The 26,359-nt window shown below is 39.7% G+C and overlaps 1 protein-coding gene across 2 annotated transcripts in view; it reads left to right on the forward strand.

Annotated features, from left to right (window-relative positions):
• Positions 1-21,633: 21,633 nt before the first annotated feature.
• Positions 21,634-26,359, forward strand: part of jak2b (Janus kinase 2b) — a 24,584-nt gene continuing 19,858 nt past the window's right edge. The window contains exons 1-5 of one of the 2 annotated variants that reach the window (XM_023421148.2): positions 21,634-21,934; positions 22,018-22,151; positions 24,305-24,541; positions 25,249-25,372; positions 25,477-25,594. In XM_023421148.2, coding sequence (XP_023276916.1) covers positions 24,337-24,541; positions 25,249-25,372; positions 25,477-25,594 — 447 coding nt within the window. In that variant the 5' untranslated portion in view covers positions 21,634-21,934; positions 22,018-22,151; positions 24,305-24,336. The remainder of the gene's footprint in view (positions 21,935-22,017; positions 22,152-24,304; positions 24,542-25,248; positions 25,373-25,476; positions 25,595-26,359) is intronic. The other variant, XM_023421149.2, reaches the window with a different exon arrangement.

Genomic DNA, 26,359 nt, shown 5'->3' on the forward strand with positions numbered 1-26,359 from the left:
TGGAAACTTGAAGCCTCCAACTTGCATACATTAACAATTGACTTAGATTTACATTGCATTACATTTACTCATTAAGCAGATGCTTTTATCCAGAGGGACTTACAAGTTAGAGACATCACTAAAGCTTCAGTGCAGCAGGAGACTTTGATGATTCTGTTCTATAAATGCAAGGAGATCAAGTAAAGAAATACACTGAAAGAGCGGATTAAGTAGTTAGTGCTAGTTAGGCATGTTCACTTCACTCATCATGCCAGCCACATTTTAGTTCAAAAACAGGTGAATCGGGTATAAAGCGATCTGAAGGTATAGTTGGTAGATGAGAGGAGTTCTGGATCAAATAATCCAAGATGTGCGGGGGTCAAAGTTCATATTTGATAACCCAACAAGCCACAATGTTTTTGCTGTATCATGTGCATGCAAACATTTGGGTCATGAGTAATGAAAAAATTATATATCTGCATGCACGCATCTGTATTTCCCATCAAGACGAACAAAGAAAGTCATAATTACCTCGTGTCTGATAATGTGAATAGCATTTATAACTTGTAAAGACATTCAGTAATTCATTACACTGACTGTCAACGTGACATGAAAGCAACTTCAGTTTGTTTTCAAAAAATTATGTTGATGACAAGAACATTTCCATTTTAAATAACGAGTGTTTCTGCATCGATACTTTACAGTCATATTGAAATAATCAGCCTTATATTACAGTCGAAAGCAGAGACATCAGCTGAAAACTTCTAAAAACTAAATGAATTAAAGAAACAGATAAGTCAGAAAAGCTATGCCTGAAGAAAAGGAGAGAAACGTTTATGCAGATCTGTCTATTTCTCTCCATCTCTCTTACGCATGTATTTGTCTGCTTCCTCTTGCTCTCTGCAGACCCTGCAATTCAGTTGAGGAGCCAATTGTGACAATGCCGAATCTTAAATTGTCATGTGAGGTGACCCATTGTTTCACTGCTGTCAACGCCGGCTCCTGTGATGTCTGCCACTGCAAGAGGAAGCCGAAGGAACAGGCAGGTAAAAGAAGGCAGGCACGCAATCAATAAGACAATGAGACAAAGATACGGGAGCCTGACGAACTATTCACGCAAGCAGATTGGCAGACAAGTTATGAGACACAGTGGAGAAGCAGACAGACAAGTATAGCCAACTCAATTTTAGAGAGTCAGAAAATGTACTGTATAACCCACAGCCTCCTGACTTTTTTTTCTGATGATCAAAGCTTTGTTTTTGCTGTTTCTGAGCGACCTAGCAAATGAAAGAAACAGGAAATAGGGCAAAAAAACAATAGAAATATGTCGGAGGAGAGAAAAGAGAATGATAAGGAATGGAAATATTGTTATTCACCGGTGATGTTCATTAGTTTCAGTTTTCAGTTGTTTATGGTGGTGGAACGAAACAGATCTGATAGAGCTTTACAATAGCTTTACAATTAACCAAAAATAACACGCTCGCACACGTTACGACGTTCTGCTTGCTCATTTCAAATTAAGATTCGCGGTTTTCTTTTCTTTTCTTTTCTTTGTCCTGACAGCTGTTAATAAGCTGCTTCATGAAGATTTTTAACCAATTTTGTCAATGATCTTAACACTCAACTGTCTCTCCCCATCTTTTGTTTCATGTATTTTGTTTTTATTTTTTTTAGTCATCTTCTTTCCATCCCCTGATACAGTGCAAGGTGGAGTCAGTAGAGCGAGATTTCTGTCAGAGGAATCACACACACACACACATATATATATATAATACACACACACACACAGTCTTAAGCTCTCTCCTCGCTCTGATTGTCAATGAAGGCGCTTCGTGGCGATACATTTTTCTTAGTTCTCGGGAGCAACATCAGATGCTTCATTTTGTTCTTAGACTTACAGCAGGCTGCGCCGCACAGAAAATTCCACCTGTAATAACAAATAGGATTTTCAGTCGGTAACACAAGAAGCTGAAGCAGTCAGCTCAATGTGATCTTTTATTTCTGTTTAGTCATCTTCAGCTCAATGTGGGTTTATCAGCTAAAAGTGAAAGCCTGCTGAAAAAAAGAGCCTGTCAATTTTTGATATCAGGTTTCCCTGTCCTCCACAGTTTATGATACTGTACTGAAACCTGTTTTAGCTTCTTCCCATCCACTGAGACAACAGGCTAAAAGCTGCAGCATAGTCAGCTGCTGTCCAGACCTGGAGCTGACGATTAAAGGGCAGTTTCACTACAGTGCAACTTGCTTCCCTAACATCCTCCTATTAATACGAACCTCCCAATTTGCTTGACCGAAAGTTGTAAGTAAAAGCAAAACTTTAAAAGGACTTCATGTTTGTTTGTGTTTTGAGTATTGGCTAGTAATAGCTCATTGATGACTCTCTTCTGAATTTATGGTTTAAACAATGAGAGCTTTAAATCTGACAACAGCAAAAACTTCTGCTGTTTGAGATCCCACAAGTATTATGTCAGAGATACTGGTTATATTCTTGGATGGAAAGTATTGATTGTTTGCAACAGATAGACTCATGAACAGAGATGTTAACCGGCTCCAATGATTCCTTTCAGCCTTTGTCTGTTACTCTGAGGTTCATTGTGACTTTACTGATCATCCTGCGTTGTGCCTTTGGAGTCATCTTAGCTGGGCGCCCACGGAGTAGCCACGGAAGCAGATCGTCTCCATTTATAGACAGTTTGTCTGACTGTGGGCTGATGAAAATCTAAACTCTTTGAGATGACCCTTTTAGCTTTATGCAAATCAGCAATTCTTGATCATAAGTCTTCTGACATGGCATGGTTCAAATCAGCAGCCGTTTCTTGTGAATAGCAAACTGAAAATATTTAAGTGTTTTTCTATAAGTCGGAGTAGCTCTAATCAACGCATCCAATCTTGTTTCATTGATTGGACTCCAGGTTTGATGACTCCTGACTCCAATTAGCTTTTGTTGATGCCATTAGCCGAGAGGTTCACATACTTTTCCCAGCCGGCACTGTAATGGTTTGACTGATGTTTTCAATATGGACAACATATTGATTGGTGTGTTATTAGTTCAGATAGATTGCATTTGTTCTTAATTGTAACTTGGATGAAGATCTAACCATAGTTTAGGAGAAATTTATACATAAATGGAACTAATTCCAGAGGATTCACTTACCTTTTCATGCTACTATAAAAATCTGATGGATTCTGCTATGACTTTTGCATTACAATGCAACATTTGCACATGAATTAATCACAGGCAGTCTGTAACGAACAAGTGGAAGCAACAGCAGCACAAACAGTAATTATCGTTACTGAGGGTAAAATTAAAAGAGGACAAGCCAGTAAATGTTTCCCTTTTCTTATGCAGATGCTCTTATTTTCCAGCTGCCATCGCCACCTCTCACAAAGCACTGCATGGCCTCTGCCTGGCTGTCCACCACTATAATCCCACTGCTTTTTCTCTCCATCACACTTCACTCTGTTGTTGATTTAGCTGCATGCTGAATGACAGGGAGCACAAGACAGAATAATGCCAACTCCAATTCTGAAATAAGTATGAAAGCATGGGAATGGAACATGAAAAAACACAAGTGACAGCACAATATGTCAAACACACAAGGATGTATGTACCGTATCGGTGTAAATGTACATATACGCAAGCAATCAAACACACACTCTATTTATTGTCTGACTGACAGTACCTTTTGCACCATCAGGATTGATGACTAATCAGCCAATCAAACACACACATGCACAAACTATATTTAGATGAACATGCAGTGATTGGATTTGGATACCTGCTCGTGTTTGCACTGATTAGCATTGTGGCACAAATGGTTGTTGGACCACCAAACTATCAAATCATTAAGTATCTGGCTAGCTCTTTGTTTTATCTACAGATGTTGTTTTTAGCATCTGTTTATGTTGACGCAACATCTGTTTCCAACATGTCTGCAGAAGATCAGAAACTCTTAATTTTTTTGATATTTTTGGTGTCTGCTTTGGAGCTTGGTGTTTTCTTACAGTTTTCAAGGAGCACACAAAGTTTTTTGTTGTTGTTGTTGTTGTTTTCCACGCTAAGTGACTGCTGCCACAGTGGCTCTGTTTCTCATAACCCCAAGATCACCACAGACCACTGACAAATCACTGCAAAAACAAAAAAATCAAAGGTGTGCTTGGGAGAAAAACAACTTCTTATTCCTCTTATTGTTGAAAAGTCTACTTTTTTGGAGAGGAGTTAGTAGTTAAGGCACTGTGGCACATTGTGGCCTTTGGTATGTTAAGATTTTATCATACTGATTGTCCACTAATAAATTAAAGACGCTCTCATCCCTCACAGACAAACAGAACAGGAGAGAAAGAAGCGACGAGAAAAGGAGGGGGATTGCTCCTCCATTAAGATGCAACCTGCTCCTCCTCCGTTGGGAGAGCAAACAAGTGGGAGAGGCGAAGAGAGGAGGAGGAGGAGGAGACGAATAAATGAGAAGAGGAGAAAATGAGATGAGAGGACAGGAGAAGATGGGCTGGTTGCGTTGATCAAAGTGTGAATATTCACAGCACTCTCCGCTCCGAGATTAAATACTAATTACTCTCAACAGCTGCTCAATGAGCTCGCTAAGGCTCATTATCACAATGTACTACATGTGTACCACTTTAGAAACACAGAGCTTCATTGCTAAACAAGACGTCCACCAAGAGGAAATAAAAGCAGCACCTTCTCGGGTACAAAGATTCCTTTAGGAAGGTTAAAAAATGTATTGTGGATCATTTGTTGAGACCTTCGGGGAAAAGACGGGGTTGTTTTATTAAGTAAACAATAAATGCTTATCTGTCACATTCACTAGTGATTATTTAGCAGTTATTGTGCTACACATGTTACTCCCATCTCAATTGTATGTGGGATCAAAGTGTTCCTTCTGTAATATAGACATAGACAGACATAAAATGTTTTAATGAAAGCTCATACAAAACTTTTTTTTTTTTTTTTTTAACATTAATGTGTCATTTCTCAACAGAGCTGAATCTTTATTTTAAAGTCTGCACATGAACAGCTCTTGATCATCCAATGTACTCTAATTTGTGAACACATAAAGTGCAGAAACTCCTATGCAACAAACATTTGCATGGACGTGCGGTAGCCTGCAGATAGAAGGTGACCTTTAAGCTTTGCAAAGTCAGTGCTTTGTTGTTGACACAGTGTTTTTTAAACAATCATTAAAGCAATAGTTTGACATTTGCAGAGTTTGGTTTTTGCCAAGAGTTAAGGCCATGTTACCATGTGCGATTTTGGTTCTGTCTGAGAGTTTAAGTGAGATAGACGTGGTAAAAATCTGTGGTCTGTGATCTGGTCAATCCAAAATAGTGGTTCATGTTCGCACTGTGAGAAATGTTCACTGACAGCCAATTTGGGGCTGTGGAGAACAAATTCAGACACTGTCAGAAATTTAGGAGCAAGTTCTCACAGTGTGACTGCTGCTGACATAAGATCCTTGCAGACGGATGACATGAGCTGATGATTCTCTGCTCTCTTATACTTTTTTCTGTTTGCATCGTGGTGCTACGATTCACAAGGCATTCATCCCACATTCATCTGACGTGCCTCAAATTGATATTATACAGTCTGACACAGATTGAGACCAAGATTTTATAAGGCCCATCTCACACAGTGTGACATGCAATAAACTCACACAGTCTAAAGATGCCTTTAGATGAGATAATCGATACTATTTTTTTGGGCATATTCTGCCTTTTCATTACCGTGGGGTTACTAGCCAACCAGTGGAGAAAAATATAGGCATGCACATAACCTCCTGTAAAACAACCACTTAATTTTTATATTTTTATTTTTTACATGGATTAAACAAATGAGATATGAAATTAGTGAGTTTTACAGGGGCTGGCAGGCAGATTTTGTTACCTTCAGAGAGAGCCAGGCTAGCGGTTTCCCTGTTTCCAGCCTTTGTGCAAGTTAAGGCAAGGCAAGGCAAGTTTATTTGTATAGCACATTTCAACAACAGGGCAATTCAAAGTGCTTTACATAAAGCATAAAAAGCATCAAGACAGAATATAAGAGCAACACAAGTAAAGAGACATTTAAATACAATTAAAAAGTGTTAAATTTGGAAATAAAAATAAGCTAAAAAGGAATAAGACAGATAAAACAGGAGAATAAAAGTTACAGTGTAAAATATTAGCTCTCAAGTTTGGTTTAATAAAAGGCAGTGGCAAACAGAAAAGTCTTCAGCTGTGATTTAAAAGACCTGAGAGTTGTAGCAGACTTGTTAAGCTAACCAGCTGCCAAACAGACATGAGGGGGGTAGTGATCTCTTGAGCTAACTCTCAGCATCAAAGAAAATTAGCATATATCCCACAATGATAAATTATGGCTTTAAAGCTACAATGTATAGAATTTGACAGTTTCTGACTTTGGCGCCCTCAGGTGGACATATGGAAGAAGACACTTTTAGAATAATTTAAAAGATGCTGTAATCACATAAATCCTCTACAGTTAATTAATGTAAGACCTTAAAGGTCACATATTTTACACTTTCCCTGTGTTTTATTTGAAGTTTATATCCATGAGTAAATATATTTGTGGTTTTAAGAACCAAAATCCATCTCTGTGTAATTCTACAACTCCTCTCTCATTCTTCTCTCTGGAACTTTAGCAACAACAGGTCAGTGAGCCAATCAGAAGAGAGGCTCTGAGCCTCTGACTGTTGACTGCTGACTGTTTTCTGAAGGATTGAACAAAAATATAGCAGATTTCAGGTAAACACTCAGAGAAACCAAATCCTGCAAGGCTGGATGGTGGGTCTGGGTGGGCGGGGCTTGGGGCATGGCTGAGTGCGCTGAATGTTTTGTATGGACAGCACAAAGTTAAAGAAGTCTTGATGGCTTGTTTTAAGGCTCAGGCCGAACATTAGAAACACCCATAGACTGTATATAAAGGAAACACCTCTCAATATGATGCAGTCCAGCACAACACCATCACTAACTATGCACTCAATGCTAAAACATACACTTGAATTAACACCTCTATGATGGTGTCAAAAACTGAACATCATAAAAGTAGAGATTTCGGGAGAACAGCTGTACTGAGATGCATTTCATTGTACAGATGTACCGAATACAGTAGCCACAGAGTGTATATCACATCCTCACAATAGAAACAAGTGAGTTAATTTACAGGACTCAACTCTAATAGAACAAGAATGAAGAGGTGATAAAACACAACTGTGGAAAAAATAGACAACACAACTGTTTTTGTATTTTCTTCTTAACGGTGGAAAAGTGTCATTTTAACCTCCAGAAATTAGTTGTAGCCTTAGTCATTGACTGGTAACATTGCATGGTTGAGCAGTTTGGGTGTAGCTGTGTATTTATTGTTAAGTGTGTGTGTGTGTATGTGTGTGCGTGCGTGTTGTGGGAAGGAGGTGCTGTTGAAATGCCAGTGGGCAGGGAGGTTTTGTTCCAAAACAGAGTATAGTCTGGGAAATGCGTTATGAAATCCAAAACTCTCAGCAAGTACTTGGTGTTGACTCATTGGTGCTGATCAACAACAAACTCCCACAGACAGTGGTCATTTTGTTCTATGTGTCAGCACAAATCTTACTTATTGCCTTTGAGAACACAAACCATCTCCCCAACTTTAGCAGCACCACTCTCTTTTTTTTCGAACTCCCTCCTCACCATAACTGCACAGTATCCTGATGCTGCAGAATCACCATAATCACGTATAAATAACAATAAAACAGTGCGGCAGATGGTGGCCGACCCTGTCGCACAACTGGGTCAGCATGTTGGAGAATGGACCAGATTGCACAGTTTTTAACAAGAGCAGAATGACACACAGTGCAGCTGAGATAGATGATTGAAGCTGAATTTGCACAATAAATGCTGTATGAGTCTAACATAAAAACAAAGAGGGCAAAACGAGCTGAAAAGAGGCTCAGGAAGTTCCCCACAACTAAAAATATCATCTGTATTCTGCAGGTGAAGGGTGTTCAGCTAAAACATGATCCCCCAGTCTTTCAGTTGTTTTATTCAACTGAATTAGCTGTAATTTATCCTGCTGGTGTGACCATGTCTGTGACAAGTATCCTGAGTGCATAACGGGTGGGGAGAACAGTGTGTGTGCATGTGAGTGTGTGTGTGTGTGTGTGTGTGTGTGTGTGTGTGTTTGTGTGTGTGTGTGTGTCTTATGGAGTCAGGGGTGTTGCTTTTTGTTTGCTGTCTGTGTGATTGGCAGTCGGGCAGCATGAGAGTTGACGGTGAATCAGTGCGTCACTTCCTAATGGGCTAAAATGTACACATACAAACACAAATGCACACACAAACACACACAGGCACAGCTAGGAGTATAATTGTCTGTGATTGCATTTGGATACCCATCCACACTCATGCTGATTAGCAACATGGCGTTAACAGAGAAGGAACTGCAGAGCGAAGAAGAGAGGGAGAAACTGAGAGAGTGAGCAAAGCAGACTTATTAGCTCGCACAGTTGTCTGCATATTGCTATTAATGAGAAATTTTGGATGGATGGATGGATGGATGGATGGATGGATGGATGGACTATAGTGTCAGTATGCTCTTGGCTGGCTTGTCTATTAACAGATAGCTTCCAAAAAATTGTCAAGTTCAGATTTGCCTCAGGAAGCAATATCAGCATATGAACAGTTCATCTCAAGTTCAGTGACATAGGTTTCTATTGCCGAGCAGTGGCACACAAGCCTCAGATCACCATGGGTAATGCCAAGCGTCTTATCTGAAGTGATGACTCATACGTTACTATCTGGCAGTCTGATGGACCAGTGGGTTAAAAAGATTCCTGTCTGAATGCATAGTGCCCAGAGTGAAGTTTGGTACAAGAGGACCAATGGATTTTACACCTTTGTTTCAATGAAGAGAAGTCTCAATGATGCAGTATACAGTGAGTTTGGACAACAGTGTGCTTCTGACTTTGTGTTAATGGTTGGGGGAAGGCCCTTTCCCTTTTTCAACATGCCAACATGTTCAAAGCGAGGCCCATACAGAAATGGTTTACCGAATTTTGTGCGGAAGAACCATAGACTGAAATAAAGAAATAAAGATGGACGTAGCGTCTGTGACGTCACGCATAGGTTTCTGAAGACTGGTTTTGAAGCTTAGAGTGGGTTACTCAACTGTTGCCATCTTGGTAGTGCCTGACTCCGCCACCGGGGAAGGAAGGGGGAAATTAGCTTTAAAGACCTAAACTGTTTTTTGTACCAGGCTGTAAACATGATTATTTCTGCTGTAAAGTTCACCATTTTAACATGGGAGTTTATGGGTATTAACTCACTTTTGTAGCCAGCCTAAAGCGGCCATTAGAGGAACTGCAGTTTTTGGCACTTCCGTGTTGGCTTCATTTTTTTTCAGCCCCGGAGGTTGCCGCTTGGGAAGAACTTGACTGGCCTGCACAGAGCCCTGAGGTGTGTGGCAGCAGATCCCTGCAGCCAGTTTCCAAAATCTTGTGGAAAACCTTTCCCAGAGGAGTGGAGGCTATTATAGCAGCATATAAATGCCCATGGATTTAGAGAGATATTCAACAACTATATATGGGTGTGATGTTTCAGTGTCTGCATACTTGTGTGGTGTTGATAAATATATACATACTTTATATCACTGTACACCTTGCTGATGAAAATCCATATGCAGATTTATTTCAATATGCCAATGTTGGCAGAACTGTGATTAGTTTTTAAGGCCACATTTCACTGTTTCCACCCTCAAGATACTGTTGGCAGTTACATCAACAATAGATTTTGCAGGCATTCAAGCATACAGACTTCCATATTCACCCAAATTAAAGCACCAAGCAGGTCCTTGGGGTTGATACTTAAATATGCGAGGCATATTTGTTATGAGAATGTCTCATCGTGGCTGAATTACAGCAAATTATTATTAATAAGCAGATCCTGCACATAGCATCTCTATGAAAAGATAAACAGTTTTCACTGCAGTCCCTCTCAGTTGATCATATGAAAAGACTGAGGATGTCTCGCTCTTTCTATGTACGCAGATGGTAACAGAGGAGGAGACTGAATAGGTAAGTGGGAAGGAGGGCAGAGAGGAAGTAGGAGAAAATGGAAGCGGGAGACAGAAAGATGAGAGTGGGGAGGAGAGGAGGAAGGATAGTGGCGAAGATGACGAGAGGAGGGAGGGAGAGCAGAGAAAGGAGTGGGAAGAGGAGAGCAGAGAGGGAATGACAGCCATAATGTGTCTGCGGGAGTGACAGCCATGTATGAATATTGCATGTGTGATTAGGGAGCAAAGAAGATAGGGCTTAAATGGCTTGTTAACTGGGCCCCTAAATACTGACAGAAGGAGCAGAGAAAAGGAAGTGGAGGAGGAGAGGGAGTCGCCAAAATACTGACAGGAAGAAAGCTGAAGAGCGAGGGAGGGAGAGCGTAAGAAGATGGAAAAGAGATAAGTTAAAGTAAAGGGACGGGAAAAAATGGCTTGATCTTTTATTAGCTGATACAGCAAGACCTGGAGAGAGCAGCAGACAAAAGAATGGAGAAAATCGAGAAAAGCAGTCAACATGGCAGAGAGACATTCAGGCTGTAGAAACATTAACGCTCAACACGGAAACACAGGTCAGGCCTGATCCAAACCATATTCAGTCCAACTGAGTGTAGGCGATGCCACAGGTCTCGGGTCTTCGCATCAGTATGTCTAAAGGTCCATTCTGACACCAAAACTTGTGAACACCCTGAACCTCCAATTAAATAACTATATATGTTGTTCCTACCCTCTGATGTGAGCAATAAAAGCATTTCCTGAAGCACACATTCTGGCAACATAAGATATGCTAGAGAGTAACAGTTAAAATCACTGCTGAACAATAATTAACAAATCCTTTTATGTTATGACTATGCTATGATGGTTTAGCTAGCTTTAGGTGCTAAAACAACTTGGTTAGCTTTAGGGAAACATCATAGTCTGTGTTAAAATAAGTACTTGATAGAATACCTTTGTCATCATCGTGACAAAGGTAAAAGTTCAATGTATTGTTGACCCATCCATCCATCCCAACATCCTCCCCATCCTGAATAGAGGGTTGTGTTACGTGAACATAAACATCATAAGCATCATCGAGTTTTCAGACTCTTCAAAGTCTTTGATGGTTCTGTTCAAGTTGTTTGGATTGATTCTAACTCGATTTTATTTAATGAATGAATGAATTTATTTATTTACCGATTTAATTATTAACCCATGTATTAATTTGAAATCTGACATATGAGATTTGAAATTCCACAGTCAAAATGAAATCTCTCAATGCACAAAAACACCAAATTGATATTATCCATCCATGTGTACTTATTATTCTTGCTTCTGTATTTGGTTTTTTTGGCAACATAGTGTGTTAGTGCTTTTCAGCAGCTAAATTGAAATTCTTAACTGCTACATTCACCACCACATTTTAAAAAACTTCAAATAATGACAATGATTACAAGCCAGGAGTACATAAAATGTCAACTGGTCTAAAGTGGTACGAAGCATGAAAGTAGGAAAATATACAATTTATAGTCAATGGGCTAAAAAATGGAAAACCAATACTAAGCTCCCATAATGGTTGGTATTTGTTGACAATAAGACTTGAAACTTCCACTTTAGCCAAGACACCTTGTCATTAATTCTCACTAATTCTCACTAATTGTTTGCCGACAGTGAACAAAAACACTTGGCATGAGCAGCGCTGGTCCCTACACTGAATTATGATTTTCTTATTATTGCTTTTATTGTTAACAGCATTTTGGACAAGTTTTTGGCAGTTAGAGGTTTTTGTTTGCAGCATCTCAAACTTGTTTTTGGCAATATGGAGTTTTCCTCAGCGCTCTTGACCAGTTTCTGGCAGTGCCTGAGCTGTGATTGGGCAGTGCTGGGCCGTGCTAATCGAAAGTGGCTGCATGCCCGTTTTGGCACCGTGTCACATATCGGCGTAGCAGCGGACACTTTCTCAACTTCAAATTCATGCTGCAGGACATTTTCTGGCAGAGAGAATTAGCTTCCCAAGCCAGACATACACGCACATGAGCACACAAACACAAACAGCACACAGACCCACACACAAATTCACACGCAGTCATACGAACACTCGTAAGTGCAAAAATGTGTAAGCAGAGAGGACAAATGAGACACAGACTTAGTGGGGGTGGGTGGTTTAGGTGTGAACATGTAAATGACAGGCGTATGGACAAGAATAACCAGTCAACATGTTTTTCTGCTTTCGATGCCTCATTTCTATGAATAAAAAATGGACCTGATTGATTTGGTAAATTACATATGAGAGATGATGTGCCTAATTTAGACATAGGCCCAAACCCAATGCCCCCCCTAAGGCCTAAGACCTGATCCCTCACAGACTTATCTGACCTCACCTAGTGAGTGATTGACTGCAGCTGCAAGAGTTCAAAATGCTATAAAGAGGAATGGAACAGCACATTACATATCACTTTACCTTGACAACTCCAAACATGCCCTGAGCCCTCGGTAGCCCCGAGTAGTGGGAAATCTGTGGGTCCATGACGGTGGACATTGGGATTGGGGCACAGTTACAGACTTTAACCATCATCCTTTCACACTCGCACTTCTGGCTTCCTTTATTCTTTTGTGCATGCTTGTTTATTCATTAAATGACTTGATAGATGTGACTCTGTGGACACTTTCACTGCTCCACGCTGTAAAATCTCTCCGCTGTGTTTCTGTTCACCGTTGCACTCTTAAGTTTCTGTTGTAAATGTCAGAGCAATTTTTTTAGCTTAACTGAAACAATCTCCAGTGGCCAGTTTGGCAATTAGAGCAATGCTTTAACAACACTAAATGTCCCTTGAAGGTTTTGCAGGCTGGAGCTCAGCTTAGTATACGTTACATTTACACATAAACATCATCATAAATGAGAAATGGCTTGTCGCAGGTCAAATCTAAATAATTTGACAATGACACTGTATACTATCAAATCTGGCAGTTACATATAGACTAGTGAAATCAAATATTCTACAAAAGTACAATACTATAGATTTTGTGTCAGTGTCAACATGAACACTGAGGTGCCAGGGCAATCTATTACACATGTTGAAATCAATCATTATGTTCTCAACACTGTCAATAGTAGCTTGCCATTGATGTTCATCAAATAAAACCAAATGACATACAGTAGCCTTTTATATTAAACTAGGTTTATCTTATTGTAGGTATTAATTAAAAAAAATTCTATTAATTGATTGATTATTCATCATTCATTTTGAGTTCAAAATGTCAGTACATGATGACAAATTCCTATGTTACCAGTACCCAAAGTGATGGATATTTTTGTATTATTTCTAATAAAATAATATGTATTTTTATTCAAAGCCAACAAAAACTTGTGCCCCAAAGGGACATATTTAATGATTTGTATCAGAAACTAACATGCTATGATTCTTCCCTCTCCTGTTCCAGTAACCTGGCGACTGTCAGACCAGTTCACATCTGTGAATGGGTCTGGAATCTCGAAGTTCAATTTTGATTTCCAGGGGGCGTTATCAACGGTCACAGATCAACCAATCAAAGTAATGAAACACAGATCGACAGAAGAATGTAAGCAGACTAACAACATGAGAGCAGTCGTTATTCTTTTAGAGGAAATATGGCATCCAGTACATTTAATATTGTAGCAGATTCAACAGACTTCTTCACATCAGCAGCAGCCATCTTGGTTGTTAACAAAAAGGCTTCAGCTTTGCTCCTGTGTCAATCATCATATTAAACCCACCTCATTTTAGATAAATGGTTGTGACTGGCCCTGTCTCAGGACAGATGGAAATCTGTCTGAATGGGAGGGGGGCCAGACCCATCTGCAAGAGTGAATAAACATGAGCTTACTGATTGGTCTGGTTTCCAGGCTTCTCCTCCGGTGGACTGTGTGAACATATAGTGTGGGAGACATGCCAGAGTGCAGACAGACGTATCAGCTTCATCACATGCTGCTTAGTTTTAAAAACCAAGCAGCTCCTGGAATCACAGTTAACCCCTGAACAGACACACATGCACACACTTCAAAAGTTACACTCACTCACTAACCACACAAACACTGATGTTGTATATTTCAGTATATGACAGTGTCTTTAAAGGAGAGGAATTTGTAAGTTTTGTTAATGCTAAATACCCAACATTAGGAATAACAGCTATTTACTTACCAATCTCCAAGAGCTGCCTCCAGTGATGGAAAGCAACGCCAATGTTGACTCTTGTCTGTATCACGTCTTTTCTTCTGCTGAAGTTAGCATGCTAACCATCCGGCCCCGGCCCATCTCGTCACTTTCTGATAGTGACTCACTGTTGCCTCCAATCTGCCCTGAAGACGTAGCACTACTCAGAGGGTGTATTATAACCTCTTGTCTTGTAAAGTCAACGATGGCCAAAGCTCTCATTCACAGTTGTTGCGTATGTCATTTACAGGAGACTTGGTAGGATGTACACACATATGTAGAGATGGCACACAACACTATAAACAAACTTTTTTGTCACTTATGAGGACATTACATTGACCTACATTCATTCAATGAAAATTCACCTCAGCCATAATCACAATACCCAAACCCGAACCATAAATCCTGCAATTACCCTGAATTGTCCTAAATTATGAAATGTTTTTAAATTAACATAAAATTTAACAGTTTACCTTGGTGGACCTTATTTTTGTCCCTATTGTCATTGTGTTAGCATATCTTTGTACCCACAAAGATAAATGCAAGTACACACACACATTAGTTCTATTTGTTGGTGTGATAATAATCATAACTTGTAAAACAAACCTTGCGGGAACCTAATTTGTCTCCCAACATGGGAGTGGAGTCCACAAAATGTGACTTTGGAAACATGCTTTTGTCCCCCACAATGTGATGAATATGTAGTGAATGACACATACACACACACACACACACACACACACACACACACACACACACACCATCCTCCTGCCAGAAATCACATCTTTTGCACAGACTACTCTGTTGTGCAATGGCTCGACCCAAACCATTTTTGCATTTTGCTTCACTGAAAGCTAATGAAGTGTCATAAACATGATCTTTCACGCCGAGGTGCCCCTTCTTAGATGCACAGGCCAGACAAAATATGAACATCATTCCACATGACAAATACCTTTTACCATATTCATCGCACTGTCCGGACATGCACGTCATTTCTTTTGTGAGACTCCGCTCAGTCTGTTGTTGTTGTGTCTTACGAAAGAAAACGGGGCATGTAAAGGGGGAGGCGTCACCTATTAAGCCTATGTTTAATCACATTTTTTCTGTATGGACTGAACTGTTAATGATTGTATTATTGGCAAAAATAGGTTTAAAATTCAATACTAGAGTTCTCACTTCCATTCAGCTACCACCACGACATGTACAAGTCCACAGCACAGTGTCAAATTTATTTAATTAATATTTTTTAAAACAGATATTGAGAGATTATAGTACAATCTTGTTTGTATTTCTAGTAGTAGAATCCAAGATGCTGAAAAGTTTCTGAGCCCTTTTCCAAGAAGGAAGGAAAGAGCAAGTGAAAGAGGATGAGCGAGATGAAAAGAGAAATGAGGAAAAGAGACAGAGAGAGAGAGAATCAGGTAAAGCACAGAAAAAGGTACAGGAGTAGGGAAATGGAAACTACAGGCGGAGCCAGAAAAGTTATATAAAAGTGCTTTAAGGAGCTTATCGCTCATATGATAATCATCATTCAATTTGATTGGTTGGCAGATAGAAGGTCAAGAAGGCAGCTACTCATAATTGTGCCTCCCAGCTTGGCCCGACTGAGTCGTTTCAGGTACTGGGTATCGTGTGAATCTATGTGTGTTTGTGTGTTCTTGTATTTCTATCTTTGTGAGGTCCAATTTGACTTGTAGACCTTGAGAGGGAGGACATTTTTGGATCACGAGGACATTTGGGTGTCTCTGTGTGTCAGCCTTGGTTTTAGGGTTAAAGTTAGGTTAAAGTTGGGGTCAGGCAAGATCTTCACCAGTATAGAAGTGAAAACATGTTTATGGGTGAGAGAGAGACAGATATAGAGAGACAGGTAAAGAATGAGAAATGAGATTATGTCCAGGTCCATGCTAAACTGTAGTTGACATTAATTTGGATTAAATAAAGCTTGTCTGTGGGTCAGGACATTTTTATTGGAACAATGTCTTCTCACATCAGTTATCCATTTCTATAATTAAATATCTGTGTGATCTTATACAAAAGCCAAACCCACCCAACTGCTCACACTTTTTCTTTTGAAACTGAAGTTTTTAAAGTTTTTCACCGTCATTCAATTGCAATTTTGACTGTGTGGTAAAAAAAAAAAAAAAAAAGTCCAGCACTGCTCTGGTCGTCTTCGCTCGTTTTCTCCAACAACAGGGGTTTTGATAAGTAAGATCCAGAAGTACCACTGTCACTGTCCCTTATAAATGATTGTTGTTAAAACAAAAAAAACAATTTGAGAGAAATTAGTTCATCCTTAAAGGACAGTTGTCTTCCTTTGCTTTATTTACAAAGGTGAATGATGAAGTGCAGGTAATTGCTTTTTTTGAGGTAGATACGATGTTCTGGAAGAGAAACTTTTAATTGAAAAGCAGAAGTTGTCCAACTCTGCCAAGAGTTGCTCAGAAACGCCATAAGCATCGGTTCTGGTGCTTTTGTGCTTATTTTGACAAATGTGTTCTTTTGCACAGACAAAAATGAAAAACCTGCGAAAAAACACTACAGTAAAAATCCACAAAGAAGGTTGTTGTAAGAACCTCAACTTTAACAACAAAAAGAAACAAACAACAGACAAAAATGACAAGCAAATATGCAATTTCTTGTAATTAGAAACACAGGACACAAGGTTTCTTAATCTCCACTTTCTGGCAGCTTCATTTTTATGTAAAAAACCTTTTGACTGTTACAAAAGCTTGATGCAGTTCACAAGTCTTCAATAATATTTAAAAGACTTGGTTAAGAAAAAATAACATAAATAGCACTGCGTGTGTGTGTGTGTGTGTGTGTGTGTGTGTGTGTGTGTGTGTGTGTGTTTGGCTGAGAGAGAGAGACGCAGGTGGTGAGTTTCAGGCATGGAAAGCCTTTGGAGACTCTGTTCAAACCACCAGGGAGCAAAATAAGAACATTTTTATCTCTGTTTCTATTTCCCGTCACCACTGTTTCTTTTTCTCATACTCTTCTCCTCCTCACTCCATGTTCTTTTTTCTTTTCTTTTTTTTCACATTTTCTTTTTTTTAAATGTACTCCTTCCTTCTCCATGCTCCTCTCTATGCAAGTTGTGTACAAGTAGCTCCATCTAGTGGTAAATCCTATGGATGGCAGGTTTTAGTCACCTTCACATAGTTGTGTCTCTAAAGAATCATAATCATGGAAAGGTTACCTTTTGTTATGTTGGGTAATTGAGAGAGGGTCCAGGTGGGCTGGGCTTAGGGCATGGCTGAGGGTGGGGACTGCTTTGTTGTGACATCACAAAATTATGGAAGTACCGACGGCTCGTTTTAGTGCTCAGTTTTTGAATAAAGGCTGTGTGTATTTCTCTGTGGACTGAGCGATTTACATACTTTCACAGTATTAATATAGAACCTAGACCTGCTTTATAATCAAAAAAGATATGGAAATCTCACTTTACTTTAATATGGGACATTTAATACTTTGCACCAACGTTGTGTCTAAAAACGTCCTGTATGGTTTGAAAATACGCTTCTTCGCTTTCTTGCTGAGAGTAATATGAGAAGACGACTCTCATGTCTGCATAAAACATGAGATTAAAAGGCAGGAGGCAATTAGCTAAAACCACAACTTGTTTTTACAGTTTGGTTTATGTGCAGATCAAACAGGTTTTAATTCCTGAGCTGTACAGGTGCTGGTAGCTGGTTTTGTTATCATGCTAGCAGGTTCCCCCTGTTTCGTCTTTGTGCTGAAGCTAAACCATCTGGCAGCTTCATATTTACCGTGCAGACATTAGAGTGGTATCAATCTTCTTATCTAACACCTGGCAAGAAGGCACATTTTCCAAATATGACTAACTATTGTTTTATTTATTGTTTAAATAAAGCAGTATTTACAACAATGCTGCAAGGCTTCTGTCTGCCTGGCTCTGCCTGGATTAATGTGTTGTATCTTGTTTGTTTAATCTACATGACAATTTATGATTTTAGAGAGGGTTTCATGCAGTTACTTGTCTCCCCCTGCTTTCAGTCCTTATGCTAACTATAAGCTAATGTCCAACAACGGATCCATAAAGGACAAAGTATAGTAAAATAAACAAGGGGAGCACACAGTAGTAGAAACTTGCAAGTTTTTGTGGTGGCTCACAAAAGTCACTCAGTGCTGGTATTCCATTCCAGCAGATTTATGACAGCAAGCCATTTCGTCTTTCTTTCAAATAATAACTATCAGAATATGAGTTTCTGCGTTATTGATTATGGTGAAGCTACGAGTCTTGTTTATGGAATTATACAATTTAAAGTAGAGACGCAATTACTCTGTCTGGCTCTGATAAATTAACAATAAATATGGGTAATTAAAAGGTTGAGACACAACTTCATTTGAATAATAATCTTGGTGAATAAAAACTATTTCTCTGCTGCTCTTTGTCTTCTTCCTCCCTCCCCTAACTTCCCTTTCTTTTACCAACCCACCCTTATTTTCTCTTCTGCTCTTTCTCTCAGTTCCTCCACTTGTCCTTCTTCCTCTATCTCCCTTGCCTCCCCCTGCCTCTCCCTCTCTCTTATTGTCTCATTTTTCTCCCTCCATCTCCTCTCTCTGCCGAGGGCAACCCGGCTGTGATGCTGTTTTAGATCCACTGGAGGGATAAGTGTTGAAGCAGAACAGATTTTCCTGTTCCTGTATGAGTGTGTGTGTGTGTGCGCATCTGTGGGTGTGTGGGGGGGTTTGGGTCGAGGGTGGGGGGGCAGAGGGGCATGAGTGCTGTCACCCAAACACCTGAGGACATTCTTAGATATTTTCTCAGTGTCTGTGTGTGTGTCTGTGTGTGTGTGTGTGTGTGTGTGTGTGTGTGTGTGTGTGTGTGTGTGTGTGTGTCAGGTGCTTGCCCATGGGGTTCACGAAGGGATAGATGTGTTTGCCTTGCAGCAGCTGATCTGTGTATCTGCTAGATAGCTATTAAGGAAAATCTTAATGCTACAAAATAGTCATATTTTAGAACAGTTGCTCCTGATCTTTTAAGCTTGTACCCTCTCTAAACAAAGCAGTATGTCCTTGTGACCCCTTCTCATCTGTAGCATTATGTCTATTGGTTGTGACCGGTTTAACCAAAGAATGAATTTTCCCTATTTTTCGCTGTGTTGGTTGTACATTATGGCTCTATGGATCTCTCTCCTTAGAGGTCTGGCATGTCGTTCAGTGAGTCGATCCAGACTGAAATACCACAACAATTGTCGGATGGATTGGACTGTTTGTACAGATGTCCATGGTTCGCATACAGTGTATCCTGACGACCTTCATGATCCCCTAACTTTCCTCAAGCGCCACAGTGAGTTTCACTTTTGATGTTTGGGTGAAATGTCAACTGACAACTGTCGGATGGATTGCCACAACGTGTGGTACACACACTCATGTCCCTGCCTGGATGAATTATAATAACTTTGGCAATCCTCTGGTTTTTAATCTAGTGCCATCATCAGGTCACATTTTTCATTTGTTTAATGCTTTGGCTTAAGAACAAACACCTACAGAACTAACAATATACAAAATGCTTTGTGTCTAGGGCTGATTAGCAAATATGGTAACACATTCAGGGTGAGAATTTTAGCGTGCTGATGTTACAGTACAGCCTCACATAGCTGTTTGTGGCTTTGTACTTTTTGTGTTTGAGAGCATTTTAGAGGCACAAAAATGTCAAAATCATTAAAAAATAAATGCAAACATTGTAGCGTTATAAGTCTGAAAAAATAATCATCCCGCCACCCCCTGATCTGGCAACCCCTTGGCAGGGTCTTTAACCCCAGGTTGGGAACCACTCTTTTAGAGAATAGTTTCCTGTGCCAGTACTTCGGGGTGGGCCATTTCCTGTCCCAACAAAACAATGCCCTGGTTTCAGAAAATTATGTCATTAGCAAATAGTTTTCCCAGCTGGGTGTGGAAAAGTTGACTGGCCTGCGCAGATCCCTAACCTCAACTCTGTCCAACATCTTTGGGATGAACTGGCAAGGCCGTATCACCCAAGATCAGTGACAGGGGATGTTGGGTGACCCTCAGGAGTCGGCCTCTGATTAATGCCTCTGGGGAGATAAGTGGGAGCAACATGTCTACAATTATGTTTTGCTTTGCTTGCCCATCACACCAAAGAGGTGTGTCTCTAACCACCACGCCACCCACTTAGTTGTTCCTATTTCCAGAATAATGAAATCATTGTCATGGGTCAGTCTGTAACGTCTCTATTTCTGTCAGCCTTCTATATATAAATTTACACCAGTTTCGCAGATACATTTGCTGAGGTCAGAGGTAGCCTCCAAACCAGTTCAAACCAGAATCTAATTGCAGAAGCTGTCGTCACTTAAAAGTACACATGGTTGACAAAATAAACGATCAACAAACAATCTACAGCCTAAAATGTCATAAAACTGATTCAATATGCCTCTGATACAATCTTAACAAAAATGTAATATCATCTTCAACGACTTAACATTTGCTCCAAAGCTGTTGCACTGCATTGCATTTCATACTATAGGCATTAATGATATTGTGTTCAGTCTGCTCCCTTGTGTAATGTGTGCACCTAGTGGTTTATTTCAGTTTCGGTTGGTGGGTGTTGGTTAGGCTGCTGGTTTGTTGGTTGACAAGCCAGGGGACTGATTCAGTGTGAAGATGCTGCCTTCATGTGCTCTTTGTAACCTCCATACCCCCTGACTCGTACTTGTTTGATAATTATGCACAGATGCAATAAATCAAACTGTGTGTGCTAATTTATTTGTTTTAATTTGTCATGATGTTTAGTTTTCACACATTGCAACATACAAAATTTGTCTATCAAACATTACTTTGCCTGGATTTCTGTGCATAGTCATATAATTCTGAATAATTTCATGATTTGCAAAATAGTTCTATATGTCTTAAAACATGTCTGTCCCATTCAGTGGTTCACCTTCCTTTCCGTTTTAGCCCATGATTTATACTCAGCTGTCAGTTAATTAGGGACACCTAGCTTAAACTAATGCACTCTAATACAAGAGTCCAGTAATAAATCCTATGTTCATAATCAGTGTAAGGTTCAGTTTTTATTGAAACTGTTTCTGTGAGATGCTGATTTGACTTTGTGGTTATTTTGGAGGCTGCATTTTTTGGTATTGCATTATATGGAAAGGTGTTTCTATAGTTTTGTCCACCCCATTTATGTCACTGAGGGTATAAAAATACCTCTCTATGTAATGCAACACAGTATGGACTTACCAATTTTCACTAATACTTAAAGTATTTTGAGGGCTGTACTTTTGTAGTAATTAGATTTTGAACAGAAATGCACCAGTATGCGGACAGGCTATGGTCAAGTATTATTTTTAATGTTCGGACAAATGCACAACTGGCGTTTTTGTCTGGGTTGTAATGTTGTAATTGCAACATTTCCGACAGCACCTGAAGGCAGCATTGGTGTGGTGGGAGAGGCTGGTTTGTTGACTGACTTCGGCTGCGCTGTACCTGCCACTGGCGAACTAGCTAGCAACCTTGTCAGAGTTCTAGCCATTCAGTTTAACGAGATGTCAATAATGTAACTTTCGTCGTACCTGTAGCCACATGTTCTGGCACAAGATGATGATCGCCTGCAGATGAATTCCGTGTTATCGGACAATTTTTTGTAACCGAGCACGACGTGGTTTTAGTTAGCGTTAGCTTAAGTTACAAGATTGACAAGATAGACGGCTAAAGTTCCTCCGGAGAGAGAGATGGGTAACGCTAGGCTGACCAGAGGTAGCTTATGTAGCAGGTTAGCCAGCTGAGTGCGACATGGAAATAAGAATATTTCCATATGGATTTCGACCATAAATAAACTGTTATCTCTTCGTGCAGGTGTTTGAGTACTGATCTTAAAGGACTGAGCAGCAGTGTCCGGCTGTAGCCGTCAAACTCTCGCTCGTCCTGGCCGCTGCGCTGGCCTAGGAGGCTAGCAGCAAGCTAGCCGCACGTCTGGCTCATCTACCAAAGTAAGTCTTTACACTACCTAATAATTCACCGACAGCTTTATCCAATTTCTTTTTTCAACGTTTAAAATGTAAACTCGTAGCGTTAGTTAGCCAAGTTGCTGAAATACATTTGCATACTCTGCTTACATGATAGTTAACTTACATAGGTGGGTGTGTGAGGGTGCTAGCGTTAAGTTAATCTATTGAAGCTATAGCTAATGGTAGCACACAAGATCATGGCCTGGATGAGTTTGTTCTTCAGCTAAGTTTCTAATATTTGTCCGGATCTAACTGTTGATTTGGGATTTTGCTACTTGACATAGCAACCTTTGGGTGAACTTTACAAAACAACAGACATCGTCCAGAAAACAAGGCATTCCTCCCTTTCAGTTCTGGCATTCTTATTGTCTGTGTAGATTGTCCATTCAGTTATAAAACTCATGAAGTAGGTCATGTGAAGATTTAATATAGTGATGCTGCAGAAAGTCGGAAGTATTGATATTTTAGAGCTTCATGGTGAACAGTCAGTGTAAATCCTTGACTAAATTGATATGACTGTATGAGATTGTATGGCCAGTCATCCTTGGGTCAGGATTTTGCAGAAGTTAACGAAATGTATTAAATTTCACGAATGTCAAAGCTGCCGTATTTTCTTTTTCCTCTTTCTGTGGGAAATGTTATTACATCAGACTGCATGCTCCATGCTTCAGTGTACTGTTTCTTTGCTTACTGACCATTATTCATACAAGGGCTGAATTTAGTAATTCGTTAAAGGAGTAGTTGATTGACATAAAATTCACCAACAGCAATTATGATGATCAACTGACAGTTTACATACTAAGTAAATAAACTGTTTTCTTCAATTGTAAGGATTTGTTGCTTTTCAGTTTAATTTTGTTGTGAATTGAATCTCTTTTTGCAAATTACTCTGAAAAATTGTAACGTTTTTAGTCACTACTTATAGACTGACTATTTATAGATTATAACAGTACTTGATGAATAATCGATCATGAAAATAATCACACCTGCTTGTGAAGTTTTTGTGTTTAGATGTTCTACAACTTTTGAATCAAGGTGAATAAGCTTTTTTTGAACACAGACCAATAGTCAATATTTAGAAGTGACGCCATAGAAACCTGCACTACTTCAGACATGCCGTAGTCCTGTTGGTGGCTTCTTTCATTAGTATCCGTCTAGTACAAATACTCACTTTTTGAGGAACCGCTTGCTCATTGCAGATTTGCAATTGTGTCTTATTTGTCTCTAAAATGATTGACCATAGTGTATATGTAGTGCTTTGCAATTTTTCTTATATCCCTCTCCTGATTTACTGTCTCAGAATTGCTTCATAAGTTCCCTTTTCTAAATTATGCAATTTTCACACGCATAAGTAAATTTTTCCCTCAAGAAATGAATTACACCCACTGTGATTCACACATGGCGGAGTGATTAGTTTTTATTTCAACATAGCTGAACTCCTCCTTATTGTGTTAGCTCTAATCGGCCAAAAAGAGCTCATATTAGTAATTCAAGGGTAATTACATTTTTAATGCTAAAAAAAAAAAACATTGAAAAGTTTTAGTAATCATTAGAACTAGTTTGTTATGCTGTTGATAAGCTACATATAAAAATTGAGAATGGAACCCCAGCATCTATGAATGCTAGGTTATGATTGTGGGAGAAATAAAACATCCTTAATTCAGCTCCCAGCTTGATATAATACTGTCTTTGAGTTAAAGGGAGATGGGGTTAACTGAATAGCAGCTGTTTGAAAGAGGTATTCTGCTTTGCCTCTGCAGAGTGCAAAAAGTGTTTACATCTCACAGTAAGGATTGTATGTAGTGAGAATAATATATTTGAAACTTGGTTAACACTAAACTGCTATCAAAATATGCTGTGCAGCAGGGCTAAAAATCTCAATATCCCATTTGCAGTGAAACTTCTGAGTGTGTTTGATAACTCTCACTGCAAGTAGCCTATTTTTGAATTAGATTTACAGATTTTATAACCTTTTTCCAGACAATGGTCCCTTTGTACTGCAGCTTTATGTAATGCTTGAATTTTGATAACAGTTGTGCCCATGTTCCCTGATTATGATGTTAAATTCATCACACTTTGCTGAGAAAAAGAAGCCGTCCTTACTTCTGCTGACATTTTCTTTTAACTGATTGAAGGTTGCGTGTCGTTGAGGGACTCCCTGCCAGCCATGGACACTGTGACAGACACATGCCCCGCGGTGCATCAAAATGGAAATGCCCATCGGGAGTTTCCAGACACAAGACCAGCCGCTGCTGTTCTGAGGCTTCATTTCTACCACAGCAGCCAGGGAGCAGCTGACTGCAGCTTACTCAGCTACCCACCTGGGGACTATGTGGCTGAAGAGCTGTGTATAGATGCAGCCAAGGCGTGCAGTGAGTACTCAAAGCTCTACAAGCCTGCATAAAGCACCCTCATTCATGTGTTTTGCTGTAACTCAGGGCATAGGTCCCAAGATAAGGTTATCAAGAGGCCACAGTGGAACATCAGCAAAAAAATCGTTGGCTTGTTCAATCATCTCCATGCTTTGTTTACAGTCTAACTTTCTTTACTCTGTTTAAGGATAAGCAAAAATGTGATAGCCTTGGTTTTTTTGTTTGTTTGTTTGTTTGTTTTGCATAGGTACAATTTAAGAGTTAATAAAAATATGATGCAACTAATACATAGAGCAGGGCCGTGAGGTCGGGGGAGGGCTTGGCAAGACTAACCTGCATGTTGTTGGAATCGCACATTATGTGTTTGATGATAAACAAAACATAGCTGACATTTTAGATAATCTTAATTGACCTTCTGTTCACCTGTGTTGGTACTAGAAACAGATAGCTTTCAAATGTGTGTCCTGAGGCATAATGTAATACAGTAAGTGCTCCTCAGCCCTGAAGTAACACAATTTCCACAGGTATACTGTAGTTTATTTGTGCACTTCATTTTATAGTAATAAACAAAGAAAATGTATTTCGGATCAAGCTAGTAACACACAGTATAGACGAGCTGTATTGTTTTAAAGATCATGTTATATATAATCAAATGGAGTGTTAGTTCACAGAACATAATGTGGTTTCTCATTCTTTGTCTGCTTTAGGTATATCACCTCTGTACTGCAGCCTTTTTGGTCTCTTCAGAGAGCGAGATTGCTTGTGGTTTTCACCAAACCACATCTTCCAGCTTGATGAATCGGCTTCAGAAGATGTGTTTTTCAGAATAAGGTTGCATTATTTTCCCTCTGTGTTGTCTCTTCAGCATCTTCTCCAGATTAAAAGTCAAATATCCATGTGACTTGATACATTTTCCTTATCACCGTTTACTACAGGTACTACTTCCCTGGCTGGTTCAGTGGTGGGGCATCGCGGGCATACCGATATGGCGTCGCCAAGGGGTCAGAAAGCCCTGTCCTCGATGACTTTGTAATGTCATACCTCTTCTCTCAGGTAAGCACCTCAGCATATAGCCACCCTCCTTATTACATATAATGGTTAGAAATTAGAGCTTAATATGCAGGAACAGTTTAACAAAAATATTGAAGAGCATTTTGTAGATGTTTGTTCGTACGTTGCCTCGCAGCCTAGTATTCTAGATTAGGCATCAGAAAACAAGCAGCTCATATCCTTGACATGTCCAGTGATATCAGTTTTGTGAGCTTGCAAGTTAGGTCACGTCTCAAAATTTCATTTTTTAAAGTATTGCCCAGGGACACTGATAAAGATAGAGAAGTATCAAACTATAAAACAAGAGAGCTGGCACTTTTAGTGAGTGCAGTTATTGCTCTTACGTGAGGACGAACTCAGTTTTTGGGAACAATTTTGCACCTTGTGGGCCAAAATCCGCACTTTGGCTTCATTCCAAGGCTTTTTCTGTGCTGAAGGTCTGAAAGTTCATAGCAGCCTCAGAGCAGAGCCATTGTCCTAAAATATCATGGTTTGCTGTTAAGTTCCTGTCCTTGTCTGAAACAATTAAGTCTGCCACACAAAGTATTGAAGAGGTGCAGTCAGGATGCCAGTAAGGCTTGATTACTGACATGGCAAAGCAGGAAGTTATTCTAGCCCCTCAAGACTTGGCAAATGCACAGATTTCCTTTTGGAATTTGACCAAACACTAATATTTGGGAGGATTACACACTACATTAGCACAATATCCACTATGATGATAAGGGTCTCAGTGTTTCCTCTAGGATTTTTTTCAGCAGTGGGGGCATG

The sequence above is a fragment of the Seriola lalandi genome, unplaced genomic scaffold, assembly GCF_002814215.2.
Source record: "Seriola lalandi dorsalis isolate HSWRI2012SDOR001 ecotype SW California unplaced genomic scaffold, Sedor1 jcf7180002054664, whole genome shotgun sequence".
In the NCBI taxonomy this organism is placed as follows: Eukaryota; Metazoa; Chordata; class Actinopteri; order Carangiformes; family Carangidae; genus Seriola; species Seriola lalandi.